The 15,159-nt window shown below is 35.7% G+C and overlaps 5 protein-coding genes across 7 annotated transcripts; 3 read left to right on the top strand and 2 right to left on the bottom strand.

Annotated features, from left to right (window-relative positions):
• Positions 1-4: 4 nt before the first annotated feature.
• Positions 5-2,760, bottom strand: LOC106652432 (cytohesin-1). Its single transcript, XM_014371374.2, has one exon. It carries the CDS (start codon positions 1,926-1,928, stop codon positions 666-668), a length of 1,263 nt encoding a protein of 420 aa, XP_014226860.1. The 5' UTR covers positions 1,929-2,760; the 3' UTR covers positions 5-665.
• Positions 2,761-3,572: 812 nt separating this feature from the next.
• Positions 3,573-7,754, top strand: LOC106652428 (DNA replication factor Cdt1). Its single transcript, XM_014371359.1, has 4 exons — positions 3,573-4,021; positions 5,110-6,039; positions 6,123-6,666; positions 6,744-7,754. The coding sequence occupies exons 1-4, from the start codon at positions 3,848-3,850 to the stop codon at positions 7,232-7,234; spliced, it is 2,139 nt and encodes a 712-aa protein (XP_014226845.1). The 5' UTR covers positions 3,573-3,847; the 3' UTR covers positions 7,235-7,754.
• A 101-nt stretch (positions 7,755-7,855) lies between these two features.
• LOC106652258 lies at positions 7,856-10,712 on the bottom strand. Of its 3 annotated transcripts, none has more exons than XM_014371107.2 (8): positions 10,319-10,712; positions 10,008-10,126; positions 9,694-9,938; positions 9,405-9,631; positions 9,066-9,338; positions 8,802-8,996; positions 8,167-8,729; positions 7,856-8,083 (listed from the first exon to the last, which is right to left on the bottom strand). In XM_014371107.2, exons 2-8 carry the CDS (start codon positions 10,088-10,090, stop codon positions 7,945-7,947), a joined length of 1,725 nt encoding a protein of 574 aa, XP_014226593.1. In that variant the 5' UTR covers positions 10,091-10,126; positions 10,319-10,712; the 3' UTR covers positions 7,856-7,944. The 3 variants fall into 3 exon arrangements, with proteins under 3 accessions (XP_014226593.1, XP_014226601.1, XP_014226609.1); XM_014371115.2 differs by having other exon boundaries at positions 10,465-10,712; XM_014371123.2 differs by having other exon boundaries at positions 10,629-10,712.
• A 147-nt stretch (positions 10,713-10,859) lies between these two features.
• LOC106652368 (N-alpha-acetyltransferase 20) lies at positions 10,860-12,077 on the top strand. Its single transcript, XM_014371300.2, has 6 exons — positions 10,860-11,026; positions 11,104-11,128; positions 11,203-11,293; positions 11,378-11,507; positions 11,590-11,726; positions 11,801-12,077. The coding sequence occupies exons 1-6, from the start codon at positions 10,974-10,976 to the stop codon at positions 11,884-11,886; spliced, it is 522 nt and encodes a 173-aa protein (XP_014226786.1). The 5' UTR covers positions 10,860-10,973; the 3' UTR covers positions 11,887-12,077.
• Positions 12,078-12,421: 344 nt separating this feature from the next.
• LOC106652307 (coatomer subunit epsilon) lies at positions 12,422-14,523 on the top strand. The gene is made up of 3 exons (XM_014371192.2): positions 12,422-12,603; positions 13,047-13,535; positions 13,606-14,523. Exons 1-3 carry the CDS (start codon positions 12,496-12,498, stop codon positions 13,936-13,938), a joined length of 930 nt encoding a protein of 309 aa, XP_014226678.1. The 5' UTR covers positions 12,422-12,495; the 3' UTR covers positions 13,939-14,523.
• The last annotated feature ends 636 nt before the right edge of the window (positions 14,524-15,159 follow it).

Raw genomic sequence — 15,159 nt, 5'->3', positions numbered from 1 at the left:
ATTCCGGCACATTTGGCCTGGCTATGACTAATTGTACAGATTACATAAAATATATCAACGTTTTTGATGTTTGCAGACTGATTCAGTCTATTAGACTATTAAACCTTATAAAATCTTTCATAGATTTATAATCAGGCATCTAGTTTCATTTTTGCAGTTGACAGTGTAAAATTCATCAATTACACTTCGAAGTGAATGACAGATACGATAACGCATTCGATAGAATTTCACAGACTTATATTGCAAAAATAAGGTATGCAACCAAGGCGTGAATAAAAAATAAAAATTGTCAACAATAGTCAAACTTTTTTGACGCCTTCGTTGCATCACATTAACTAATTCGAGTTCGTCGTTTTTGTTAAAAATTTTTTTAGATACATAACGTTTTCTTTTCTTTTTTCTTTTTTTAATAAATCAGATAGAGGCAGTTGTATATAAGTCTTTCACTATAATTTAGAGGCTTTGGTATTTGTATATCTTCTATTTGCATTATCAGTCTTCGGCTGATTTGGAAGCTACTTATTTCGTTTATAAATAATATTTTTCTCATTAACTCGATCATTACATCACAAAAATTTCGAGACAGTTCCACGAGACATTTTTTTGTAATTAATAAAGCTTTGGTGATTAACTGTTTTTTATTACATTTTTTGATCGTACTGTCGTTAACCTTTGACGTGTATATTCGTTTTTTGCGCTTTTTTCTTGCGAGCCGCCAACATGTCGTAAAATGGATTGTGAGATATACTTTGTCTTATGCATTTGACCCATTCGTCTTTTTCTTCACTTGTTGCGGCGGACATTCTATATACAGTGTGTTTACCTTCAACAACTTTTCCTTCACTATCAGTTTTGCAAGCTTTAATAAATTCTGAACCTGCTGCATAAAGCTCAAAGCAGTGTGGTTTGTTTCTGTCGTGAACTTCACGAACTTTGATATTTTCTAGTGGTATAATACCACGAGGTTCTTTATCTGTTGTGTACTCAAAGTAATACAAACAATTGTCATTCAAAATAAACCAGCGTCTCTTCCAACTCTTGTATCGTCCACCTTGTTTCCATAGCCAGCCTTCTTTGTCAGGATTGAAGAATGTGTGCATTAAATCATTGCCATCATCTTCAGGAATTTTGAAAGGTTCAGTTTTTATGCTCTCATATAAACTAACAAGTAGTTCTCGTGGAAGGTCACCTCCATTATTGATACCACGATTCATACTGATAAATTGTTCAACAGAGGGCTTATCTTTCACACTTGGATTATGCAACGATGTATTTAACATTATGATGGCAAAGCTTAGAACGTAGCATGTATCAGTATTGGTAAATATATTGGTGTTCAACTGACAGTACCTTTGGGCAAAGCACTCCATCATTCTGTCAATTTTTTGTGCTTCACCAGGCAAACGAAAAGACCACAAAAATTGTCTTAAAGCTTGCACCAATATCAAATCTGTAAAGTCGTGAAGCTCAACAAAGGACTTTAAAACTCGTTCATTAAATTCATGACGTTCACCAAGATAATCACCAATTGCTGTTTTATTTAAACCTTCTCCTTTATACAAAAACTGAGCTACGTCATCTGGATTAGCAATCAGTAGACCATGTTCAATGAGATACTCAATACCTTTTTTAGGATCCATATTAAACTTTTTCCTTCCGATGGATGTTTGTTTTGTTCTGTTTAAAGGCTTGATTTGTTCTTCGCTAATGAAATTATTGCCGTCCATGGTCTCCATTTCAGCGACCACTTCACCCAATTCATCCTTCAGTTGCTGTATCTCCAGCAATAGCTCTGACTTTTTCCTCCTTATGTCTATTAAAAGCTTCTGTTGGTCAGGTGTTAACTCAGCGTTAACCTGATCAGCTTGATGATCAGAGATATTACTGAGGCTGGCTACCAGCGCTGAGTCTTCCAGTACTTGCCACATTGTGTGATGCAACCAACAATGATAATAAAGGCCTGACTAATTGAGTGTTAAGATAGAACAAGTTCGCATATATCTATATATGCGAGTGCTGTGTCGTTGTGCTTGTGTGCATATATGTATGAGTGAAGTATGCTCGTGCTATACCGCATACGACATAACAAACTAGTGCAATATATCTAACACACTTCACTAGCACGCACGCACGATTCCACTGACATTTAAGAAAAGCTATTTTTCCAACACATGCTTCGTACGAGTAATTCACTTGGCTCGGTTTTCAGCCCATTCATGCTTCTTCGACTAATCAGCGGGCGACGTCATTGAGATATTATTTTTGAATTAATGCCTGATATCTTTATAAGCGTACAACTGGCCTACGAGTATCAGTTCTAAAAATTTCCCATGATATATTTTCGGAGCAAAAACGGTATTAGCTCGGCTCCTCTCTTACTCTCTCTCTCTCCTATACTAACTCTCTTCCACTACGACACATAAATGTGTGTTTCTGAGAGCAACGGGGAGTAAACAACGCAGGCACAGCAGCGAGTATAACGATACGTCTATATACACAAACACTTTAGACAGAAGCACCCTACTTTTGATATTATAACTGACACCAGCTGACACTCGGCCCGTATTAAACGCTTGTGTCAACTGAAAAGTAGGAAAAGCTAACAGCGACGCGGTGATTCAGGGCGGAGAAACCGAGAATGCATAAACGCATACGTATGCGCCTATTGTCGTTATCGTTATATTTAGAAATAAAATTCAGCGCTGCTGCTGCTTCTGACTGCAACTGATATACACGCCAACTGTGCAATATGTATATATCATGTGTGCGAATGAACTGCGCTGGACACGCAGGAGTGCGCGTCGGCAAGGTAGTTATGCCCCGAGAAACAGTCGCTAAGGTGGAATACGTGTACATTGTGGATCAATATATAGATCTTTGTATGCAAATCTGTAATGTTAAATGATTAAGAAATCGGAGCGATATATTTACACGATTCATCGTTCGATGTCGAGCTGGCAATCCAATGCGGTATCACGTGAACTCGCAATGAGCGGACGAAGCATCATAGCGTCGATGGTGATACGGCCAACAAAAGCGCGGGTATTCTTCGCGATAAAGAGCTTCGCAGCGGGTCTATTTTTATTTTCATTTTTTGCCGTATCATGACTCATTTATAATCTCGTTGAAGCGGAGGCGCGATCGTCGCGTTTCCGGCTTAATATGCAGAAGCTTAATTTTGTCACTCGACACATCTGTGCTTTTTTTGCGTACGAGGATGTTTATATATTATTTTGAGAAACGAGGAAGTATTTTTCGGTGTGCAAATGTCAGACGCGCGAAAAATACGACGACGACAATAAATCGCAGTATTAAAATATCAGACGCAATAATTTGTTCATTACTCGTACCGTGAACGTACTTTTATTTATTGATATTTTGATAACGAACAATATCTTGCCATCTTTTTGGCGAACTGCGTAGTTCGAAAGTCCCGCCGTCACGATACCAGTCGTCGCACGACCGTTGGACGTAACGCGGACTCGATGTTTACACGACCGAGGTGGCGTTGTCGGCTTTGTTTGCACCTGTTTCGCGCGGGAAAATGCGGCGGACTCGCGCGCGTTTTTACGGGGCTCAGACATCGCGCGTCGGCCGTCTAGTGTACACACATTCGCGACACGTATTCCCGTTGCTTCTTTTTAACTCGGTTTTTAACCTTTGTTTTGTACTTTGCCAAAGTTCATGAGCGTTTTCCCCGGTGTGCATCGGTTGTTTCTGCAGTGCCGTGAAAGCAAAATTAATTTCGGGCGATCCTAGTGGCTCGCTGGAAACCTTTTGTCAGAGGAGGTATTCCGGTATTGTGTTGGACGCGTATACACATTGAGCGCAGCAGCAGCGCAGCATCATGTCGCAACAGTCCGTCGTCACCGAGTACTTCGCCACGAGGAAGCGGCGGGCCAGCGAGGATCTCCGAAATAAGTCGAAGGTTCTAATCCTCGACGGCAATGAGACGCAACCGCAAAAGGTTTTGCCCGTCATCAGGGAAGACGAGACGAAGCAAACGAACATGGCTAGTCTGGTGAGTCTAATCGCTTGTACGTTATTATTTCATCGATGCGAGGACGAACGGACATTTAAAGGGCCCCCTCGAGCATCGCACAAAAGGAAGGGTGGTTAAAAGGAACGGTTGCGAGGCTTGTTTACGCGCCAGCTGTGCTACGTGTACACAAAATGGGTCGTCGGCCGTCGTTGCCGTGAGTTCGGAGCTCATCGGACCCTCGCACATATTTTTAGACGCCTTAATATACACACATAACGCAGCCCGTATATACGTGTGAATATGCCCAATTTCGTGTTATACACACGGATACAGGCCTCTATCGGACGCGCGTCGGGTTATAATGGAATTCTATAATCTTACTTGGCGCTTTTCGAAACTAATGAAATTCACAGATAACCCGAATACTTGAACGCGGTCTGTATTGTTGTCTTAATGATAATGGCCAGCGAAAGTAACTTTTTTCACTCGTTCGATGAGACGTAACTACATTTTAACTGTTGCTCATCTTGATAGCCAAAGAAAAATGATATCTAAGTGAAATTGAATGGTCACCAAGCGTGATGACGATCGAGAAATGTTCTATGAATGAAACTCTCATTGTCTAAATTTCCTTATGCAATTGTTATTTCGATTCAATAACTGATGAAAATGCTGATGAGAATTTTTCGAACGACATAATCGTGACATAATTTGTATTTCTCAATCGAAGTGTAAACTCGTAATAAACAAAAGATGGTATTTAGTTCATTGTTGCAAAATACAACTGCAATTTTCAAGGCCTCAATTTTTTACGTCTGGAGTATGCATCGAGTTTGACATACTTCGTATCGCAATGTCATACAACTCCTTTGTCTCTTGAATTTTGTTTGCATTACAATGCATTAATATTGCCAAACTGGTCTCGTAAAATAAATTTTCCTCGTGACGTTTCGCTCGGCAAATTAAATAACATCGAATGAATTCGATTATTAATAGTACCGTCGTCGACTCCGATTCACTCGCGTTCGTGCATCCAACTCGACACGCTCCGACTTGAACTCGTAATTTTTATTTATTCTTGAAAAATGAAACCATGAATAAAATTTGGCTCGTGTCTTCTTTTCCAGCAAAATAAACTGGAATCCAAGAGAGGATCCGTCGTGAGAAATTTGAAGTTCGAGGCCGACGAAAAGACAACGACAAAGTCCTCGACACCGCGTGCAAGAACGCCGAGAACGCGCCGCAGCTCGGTCACCGAAGACAAAAGTCAGACGGATATTCGCGAGGCACTTCTGAAGCAGACCCAAGAATCAGACAATAAGAATGTCCTGTTCGCTAAACTCGGAAATTTGAGCCCAAAGAAGACACGTTTGCGCACCACGCGAGCTTTGAAAAAAGCATTGGAGGAGGAGGAGGAGGAGGAAGAAAAGGTGACGAAAATAGATGAACCTGTCATATGCAAGACCCCGACTAAATCCAAACCATTGGTACAGATGAATATCGATGAAATCAAAACCAAACTCAACAAAAGTTCCAGATTATCGGAATTACGCGATAGGATAAATAAACTCAAATCTAGTGAAGACAAAGTTAAGGAACTCGAGGATAAATTGAAAAACAAAAAAGTAGAAACTAAAAAGAATAACTTGAAGCTCAAAGGATTCAATCAGCTCGAACTGGAAGTGCCAGTTAGTCCTCAAAAAGCTATGAAATCTCCACAGAAATTCACAACTCCTACAAAGAACAATTTAATACTTTCTCCTAAAGCTAGCCCAGCTAAGCGACTATTATTCGAGCCCAAAGAGGAACCAGCAAGTCCTGTAAAAGCTAGTCCCACGAAAACTCCTGCTTACCACAGATACCAAGGACTCATCGATGATGGTAAATCTGGTCTAATCTTGCCTTTCCATTATAGGCTACTGAACGAAACATTCTGCAGCTTGGATACCGTCGTCGCGATGTTATACAATAGGAAAGAAACTGCCACATTTAGTAAATTAAAACCATCAGTTCAAGAAATGACGCGCAAAGATTTCAATTTGGACCTTCTTGCACAGGTTAATATTTATTTCAGTAATTTTCAAAGTAGTTATCTTTACATTGCAATACATTAAAAACTTTTTTATCAATTCATTTGCAGATTATAACTATATACCCGGAATCATACACTTTAAGACAAGAGAAATTACGCAAGTTCGGCGGCTTGAGAGGAGAAGAGACCTATGAGCTTGTCATCACACCTGTTATCGAATCTAATGAAAGATCGGGTCGTAACACCCCGGACGAAGAACATATTCTTCAGTCTGATCTAAACGCTCGCATGAGCTCGATTGTACTTTTGAAACGTAAGCGTAAATTCTTGGCAGCTTTGTACGACATAGCGAAAGAATGTCATGAAAAATTCTTGCAAACACTCGGTACGCCTATGAAGGTCGATAAAAATAATTTAAGGCGATGGCATCCGGCATTCGATGTGGAAAGTTGCAGAGAAATTCCCAAAGCTGAGCTGCCTCAAGCACCAAAGCCTCAAAAAATAACTACAGCCAGAGAAATATTGGAAAAGACGAACAAATTTATAAATGACAACGCTAGAATGAAAAAAGCGATCGAAGCTCTTGCCGAACAAAAAGCACGAGTTGCTGCTGGAACGCAGACTCCTACAACTAAATCGACACTTGTTAATGGTAACTTAAATTTATCTACATTTTCCTTTATCAAACTAATGCGACAGTTTAATAAAAATGAAAAATTTATTCATCAGGTTCGGCAACGCCAAGTACTACGCCACATCTCAACTCATCGATAATCGACACACCTCCGGCAACTCCCCGAACTCCGGCAACAACGAACAGTGCTCTTCTCAAAGGCATTCCAACGTCTTTACTGGAAAAAATCAGGGCGAAACAAGCAGCCAAGGATTTGGAGAGGATGACCAGAACCTCGAACATGGACAAAGATGCGATAGTGTATGCGCGATTGCCAGAAATGGCGAAAATTATACGCAACATATTTGTTGCTGAAAAGAAAAATGTCTTAACGATGGAAGTGGTTGTGAAGAAACTTGACGATTCGTATCGAACGAAACTCACGCCTGCTGAATTAGAGGAACACATACGACTAATTTGTAAATTGGTTCCTCTTTGGACAGCTGTGCACCATGTTCGGAAAGTAGATTATCTTAAGTTGGCTAAGGACTTTGACATGGCCCAAGTTATCAAAAGACTGGAAGTTCTTGCTGATGAAAAAGCCTAATGTTTTGTATTGCCTAGTTTTTGTATAAAGTTTGTGATTTAAGTGATCCTGACAAGAAAAAAAACGAAAAGATTGGAAAATGCAATTGATATTCGTGCCATTACATATAATGAACTTAATTTAAATGGCAGCAGTTAAAACTATATATAATTATTTTTGCATAAAAAATGCATGTTATAGAAAGAGATTTTTTTCGCATATTAACTTAGAATATTAATATTTTCCGGTGCGATAGTATTATATTATTTTTTTTGCATGGATCTTTATAGTGTGTATTTAAAGTTTCTCTAGTTTTAACGTAGATTAGTAATGTATATTTCTTTATCGCGTACTTAGTCGTTATCTGTACTCAACTTAGTTCAAAGTGAATTTAAAGCGACAGTTGAAAACGTATGTAGTGAAATTTGATATCGATTTACAGTCCATTGTAAAAATCGTTTGATAGTATTGTTAAAATAATACGTACCCAACGAGTGTTATCTCTGTAAACGATAAAATATAAACTAATACTGAAAACAAATTCAATGTATAACATTTTTTTTTTCTTTAAATATAAATGAGTTTATATTTGTATAAATCAATTTTTTTTTATTATATAAAAATTGATGAAATTTCATAAGAAACATTCTCTATAGCTTATTTATATACATATTGTTATAATCTATTTTTCCTTAATATTAAGTTAAAAACAATTCACATAAACATCTAAATTACGCCACGTTTACGTTAGACTTTTGTAAAACATAAACAATTCCTGCGAAACGTTTCTGCCACTCGTCGAGTGTGGCTCCGTGAACAGTTTTATCACTAAATAGTTTGGAAGCTACTTCACGTAAAGACTGGTTAGACCTGCAAAAAATGTTCACGTTTTATATCGATTCAAACATTTGATATTCGGATTTTTGATTGAAAAATTCTTCGAAGATATTTACCAAGCTTTCGAAACACGCTCAAATTCTTCGCTGTGTTCTTTAGTTCTTTCATTCGCTACACTTGCTAAACGCAATAATTCAAAAAGTCCTTGCACTGAATCTACAGTAACTGTTGGTGATTCAACTAATGGTTGCCAACTATCACTTTGAATCGGCGTAATTTCTTCATTCATGCGTTTGGTCAATGTTTTATTTGCCATGTAAGTTTTATAAAAATCAACAAGATAATAGATTGGCATGTGTAACATAGGAAAACTTGATATTATGTCGCTTCTGTTTGTAAATTTAATCTTCGTCGTTGCTTGATTGTAGCACGTACGCAGGTGCTTATAAGAACCAATATCACCTTTCAACATAATTTTCCGCAGAGCTTCCATTTCTACATCGTTATGGAAAATCATTAATTCGGTTTCTACGTCGGACCATCTGCTGGTTTCCTCCCTTGTTTGGAGTAATTGGAATTTTTCCATTTCGTAGTGAAGAGATTCCCTTGTTTTTGAAATTACCGTGCCAGCGGTTTTGAGAACACCAAAAGCATTCTGAATTTCTTGAACACAGTCGTACTGCAAGAAAATAAATATTGTAGTTATGATAAATTTTCATAATGAAATTACCAAAATTTGGGATATAATTACAATTTTACTATCCATAGTTTTAATTTCCATGATTAATTGTGCTAGAACGTCATCTGCTAACATATTATCCTTGGGTAAATCTTCTGTGCTTTCTAATTCTTTTTGCAATTCTGTTTGTAAAACTTCCAATTTTTTTACTTCCAAGGCCAAAGGTAACCAATCCATTAACTCTGGGCGTTGTTTTTCTATTACTTCCTATAAATTAAAAATAATTATTTATATGTAAGTTGATTTATAACAATGAAAGATTATTTAGTTACTTACTTCAATTTTTTGAACATACTCCATTGTTTTAACTTCATTATTCTTCATTCTGCCATTATAAATAAAACGTTTTGATACACTGTCAAGATGTTCACTCCATATTTTAGCAATCCCAACATCTATATTAGATTTTGGTTTACTTGAACTACTTTGATTTTCTTCTAGATCCAAATGAATAAGAAAATCTGTATAATATGATCTAGCTTGTAGCAAAGCATTCCATAATACTTGTACTTTAACAGGACACAGAGATTCTGCAATCCTATTCCAAACCTGAAAAAAGTACCGGAATAGTAGAAATAGAAAATTTTAATATTCAGTAGAAAATTATCAAATTACTTTGCGCTTTTCAGGCCCTCCAAAATAGTTGCTAACAAGTGAAAGACAATCCATTATCGTTTGTTGAGGTATTTCAGTTACTGTAGGAGGCATTAAATTTTGGCATATTTCTTGCATTTTTGCGCAGTCTTGAATTTGATCCAACATTTGTTCATTCTTAATTTTGATAACATTTTTTTTCAACTGGTGTGATTTCTTCTCAGCTTTTTTCTTTTCCAATAAGTTGGCTGTAATTTAAAAATAATTATTTAATATAAATTAAATTTATTTAATAAACTACTTTGTTTACCTTTCTGCCTGCAGATAAGTTCTTGTTTGTGCCATCTTTTTTCTGCATTTTTTATTTTAGCATCGAACCTTGCTCTTTCTGCTTTGAGATTAACTGTGTTCCTGACACATTGAATGAGAGGATCTTTTGGTTCATGTTTCAATTTGTAAAGTAAAATATTTTTTCTAACTTCAGTTACTTCAGACAATGGTCGTATAATTTGTGGTAAATCATCCCATATTAAGCCTAGTACGCCTTTGTGTAAACTGTTGAAAAAGATGGTCAATTATGAGTTGAAATTATAACAAATTAAAATAATCACATCAAAAATGTACCTTCTCTTGACATGATCTGATGTGTGTGATTCAGGACAGTGAAGCTCTTTTAACCAAGCATCAAAATCAGCTAAGTCTGCCATAATCTGTCATTCCTTATAATCTATTTTTCAGCAGCCCTTGAAGAATAATAGTATAATGTTAGAGCTGTTGAAGCTATAAAAACATTAAAATTGTTCCCAAGTCGCACAGAAAATCACTGTAATTCCCCACACACATACACACAAAATCTCACTCAGTTCAATTCATTAATCACTTGCCATGCAATTTTTGCAAAATTCACAGTAACTGTCAAGTAAAATGATGTTTACCAACATATGACCAAGATGGAAATGAAACTTTCCGAGCTATACTCGTGTATTCGGAAAGTCAACGTAAACAATAGTAAAAATAAATAGAAATTCAAACAAATAAATAATATAGCCTGCTAAAGTAAACTGCAACCACCTCCACACACCGGCATGAAAGCATAAAGAGCGACACCCTTAACAAATTTTTGCACCACCGTGAGTATCCCAGAACAAACAAGTAATTTTTTTTTATACGGAATGCACTTTTACTTGCAAATCAATGAGTAGTCGGTCATTCTTTTGTAGAATTTTAAAAAAATTGATCACTCACATTGTCAATGCAGACAACTAAACATTACAACGTATTCTTTTCAATTACATTTGAACGGACGCAGCGGGTACTGCGATTGGGCGACGCGCCTGTTCGCACACTAACCTATTTGTCGGGCAAATTTACAAATTCCATTAGACGACTCGCGCAAGCGCTCTCGCGACGCTTTATTTACGCCAAGTGTCTAAGGGGGGGGCTTTTCGTCTTTCGGCCAAGCCAACCAGCAGCGTGCAGGCAGACTTTTGTATATATTTTACGTGCCGTGCCCAGACACCACGCTCTAAACCATACCAAAACTAAAGTTCCTTTGCAAGTTTTATTTGCAACAAATTATAAATCGTCGTTATGTCTACCTTAAGGCCGTTTACAGTCGATGACTTGTTTAAGTTTAACAACGTGTATGTATTAATTTATTCAATTATTTTCATTGAAAACTTGAATATACTCATGCATGTTTGATTTAATTATTTTTCAGAAATTTAGATCCTCTTACTGAAACTGTATCCTTTACAAAATAATATATTTGTTATCAAATTCTTAAATATGACTGCATTCCTTGACTATGTTAATTTAGTATGGATTATCTTTTTACATGCAATATTTGGCTCATTGGCCTGAATTCTTCCAAGTAGCAGAATCACCTAGTGGTGAAATTATGGGTTACAGTAAGTTTTGATCAATTTTAAAATACTGTGGTAAAGATTTAGATTTTATTGTTTGTTGTAAATTATATTTTTTATATTTTAAAGTTATGGGTAAAGCAGAAGGACACGGAGAGAACTGGCATGGACACGTTACAGCTCTCACAGTTTCTCCAGATTATAGAAGACTAGGTCTTGCTGCAAGGCTCATGAACTTTTTGGAAGAAGTTTCAGAGAAGTATGTATACTTTTTGCTACTATATTATCTTATAGCATTACAGATTAAAAATTCAAATAACTATTGGTTGTACTCTTTTCAGGAAAAGAGCTTACTTTGTAGATTTGTTTGTTAGAGTTAGTAACAAAGTGGCAATAAATATGTATGAACAACTAGGATATATAGTATACAGAACTGTATTAGAATATTATAGTGGTGATCCTGATGAAGATGCTTATGGTATGATTATATTACAATTTAAACTACTTTTTGCTTTTAAAAACTGTCTTTACAACTTGTGTTTTTTTTTTCAGACATGAGAAAAGCCTTGTCTATAGATGTCAAAAGAAAATCAGTAGTTCCTCTTACACACCCTGTGCGACCTGAAGATGTAGATTAACTTTTAGATTACATAAACTAATGTGTCATAAAATTTCAAGAATCAATCATTATATATTTTCATCGTAGTATTGACAAATGAATTAAAATTCACTAATTATAGCTGATATTAAATACATTCATAATTTTTATGATGGTAACACAATGATTTTTAAGAACTCTTTATATAATAGAGACAATTCTTTATCCATGCAAAAAGGTGTATTAATTAATTTATTTTAACATTGCAATTAAATATGAACTTATCATGATTGAAAATAAATATTTTATACCAAAAAATAGTAAGTGCAATATTGTAATAGTATTAATGAAGCAAATCTTATTATGAAGGTAAAATCGTTGAAATTAAGAATATTTGAATTATCCTTAAAGAAGGCATCGGCGCGAGGGTCATTAAACCCCACTTTGCAATTATCCATTCACGCTCGCGAACCACTACTAATTCATCGTTTCGCAATGTACACAACGCCTACATTAGCGTAAGCGGGGCATATTACGATCGACTCGTCATCGCGGTGCGGCGGCCGGTTCACCTTACATATGCTCATTTTTGCTTGCGCGCCTGTTGCAGACGGCTGAGCAGTAATAGTCACACAGTAGCGCGATAAACATGGCACGTCAGCAGCAACAAAACGAGGTTGACGAATTGTTTAACGTCCGGAATTACTTCTACATCGGTAATTACCAGCAATGCATCAACGAGGCCCAAAAGTTGAAGGTAATTTAAATGCCCAAAGTGATGAGTGTGTGCCTACGTACGGGATCAACATGACGTTCGCTCAGCCATATATGGTGACAAGTATTGTACAGAGGATGTGTCTGGCTTTCGTGCTGTCTATTGTGTACATATTTTAATGAAGTTTATGGCTTTTTGAGAAATTTACGAAGTAGTGAAAACTTTGCCAAGTCAGTTCGGGTTGTATTTACGATTTTGGAATAAAAATAGTTTGACATGTTTGGGCTTTTGATAGGTTACTGCATCAATGTTTTGATACTAAATTTAAAATTTTCGAATCGAAAAACGGTATACATGCTATGCGTCACCTGCTATGATGCAACTCTCATGAACAATCGAAATATTTTTAATAATGAAATAAATTCGTAACTTTTGTATGAGACAATTATAGAATGTTTATTTATAGCAATGATATTATTTTTTAGCTCTCTTCTCCAGAAGCCACTGTGGAAAGGGACATTTTTGTGTTCAGATCATTTTTGGCACAAAAGAAATACAGTATAGCACTGAATGAAATCAAAGATAATTCCCCAAAGGAACTTCAACCTCTTAAATTATTGGCGCAGTACTTTGCCTCACCAGAAAAAAGGGAAACAATTCTTGAGCAGTTAGAAAAAGATAAGTATCATGTAGCAGAAAAAGGTGCCAGTTTTAGATTAGTTGCTGCTTTAATCTATTATCAAGAAGAAAACTTTGATGATGCTTTGAGAGTATTATGGAAATCTGACAATATTGAGTGTATGGCACTCAGTGTTCAAATTTACCTAAAGATGAATAGATCTGATTTAGCTCAAAGTGAAGTCAAAGCAATGCAGGAGAAAGATGAAGATGCTACTCTCACACAGCTTTCTCTTGCTCATGTTAACTTAACTCTAGGAGGTAATAAATTCCAAGAAGCATTTTACATTTTCCAGGTAAGATGATTGCAGCTAGGAAAATACATTATTCTATATCCATCCAATCAATAACTGACTTCTGTTTTAGGAATTAATTGATAAATATACCCCAACAACACTATTGTTAAATGGTAAAGCTAATTCTCTAGCTCTGCAACATAAGTTTGAAGAAGCTGAGGAAGTACTTCAAGAGGCACTGGAAAAAGACAGTAACAATCCAAATACGTTAGTTAATATGATGGTCGTATTAGCTCATCTTGGAAAACCAGAAGAGGCTTCTCAGCGATACTTCATGCAATTGAAAGATTCGCATCCCAAACATCCTTTTGTAACAGAATACTTGGCAAAAGAAGCAGAATATGACAAAGTGGCTCAACAGCTGGAAGCAATTTACATTCCAAAAAATAAAAATTCAACATAAGCGTTTTTTATAATTTACAATTCTTTACTTTTATTAAATATTATCATAGATGTAATCAAAATCATTATAAATGAACATTTTCACAGAAGTTCATTTGTGAGACTATTTGTTTGCTTCTTTTTTATTTTTATTCAAGAAACTATTATAGAGTTATATATTTACACAAAATATTTTAATTGATATGTTAAATTTATGCATTGGGACAATGCCCAAAGGTTACACAAAATAAGAAAAATCTTCACTTTTTATCATGTCACTAATTTTAATATCATTGCTCAATTGAATCTGAAAAAAATAATGTTTACTTTTACTCTGTGAATAATTGTCTTATTTTGTGTGAATAACTGTGGTTAATCAGTTTGTCACTTGTCGTATACTTATTACTCAGTCTCTAAATTCAAAATACTGAATTACTTGATCGTAAAAATTGTTACTTTTGTGTTTCATATTTATCTAAAGTTGATTTGATACCTTCGAGATGAAATCGGAAAGAGAACGTTTATTAAGAATTTGAAAAATCTTCGCCTCTTACCGAGTTTTAGTTAACGCGGATAATTTGGACAATCTTCAAAAATAAAGACCTAATAAAAAGTAAGTCTTCAATTTGTATCACGTTACTTATTATCACACGATCTCTAAACTTAATTGGGAAGAATGACGCATATTTTGCCATCGAAACCAATGTAGTTCATAGGCAAAGTACCGCTATCGATCGCAAGGTGATTCTTTTACTACCCCCATACAAAGTAATCAAGATCATGAATTGTGTAGAAACCTAATACGAATCACTGTTCATGGACTTACCAAAGCTGAATTAATCTTTCGATTTCCGTATCTTTGAGCTTGTCTGATATAGCCGAGGCAAAACATTTTGCTTGTGGAGAGTAAAGCTTTATTTTCCTGACTGCATTTCATTTATTTTCAATAATGATTCGCTGTGCCAATTTCTCCAACACGTTTATAAAGTTAAGCAAGTTGGTTTTTAATCTCAGCTAAATTAAATTGATCATTGTATTTATTTCAGATCAGAAAAAAAGCTCTAAATTTATTTTATATTAAAATTTTACTTTTATTATTTCGCATAAAAAATTAATTTTCGCCGCACATGAATGCAGAAAAAATATGAATTATTTTTGCCGTAGAAGAAAACGACTCTCGAGGCTCCGCGTCGAAATGTGATAATTTATAAAAATAAATAAATAAATTCTTGAGAAATTTTTT

The sequence above is a fragment of the Trichogramma pretiosum genome, unplaced genomic scaffold (genome assembly GCF_000599845.2).
Source record: "Trichogramma pretiosum strain Unisexual culture from Peru unplaced genomic scaffold, Tpre_2.0 scaffold12, whole genome shotgun sequence".
NCBI classification, from domain to species: domain Eukaryota; kingdom Metazoa; phylum Arthropoda; class Insecta; order Hymenoptera; family Trichogrammatidae; genus Trichogramma; species Trichogramma pretiosum.
The sequence above is the reverse complement of the archived record's forward strand: the minus strand, read 5'-3'. Positions and strand labels throughout refer to the sequence as shown.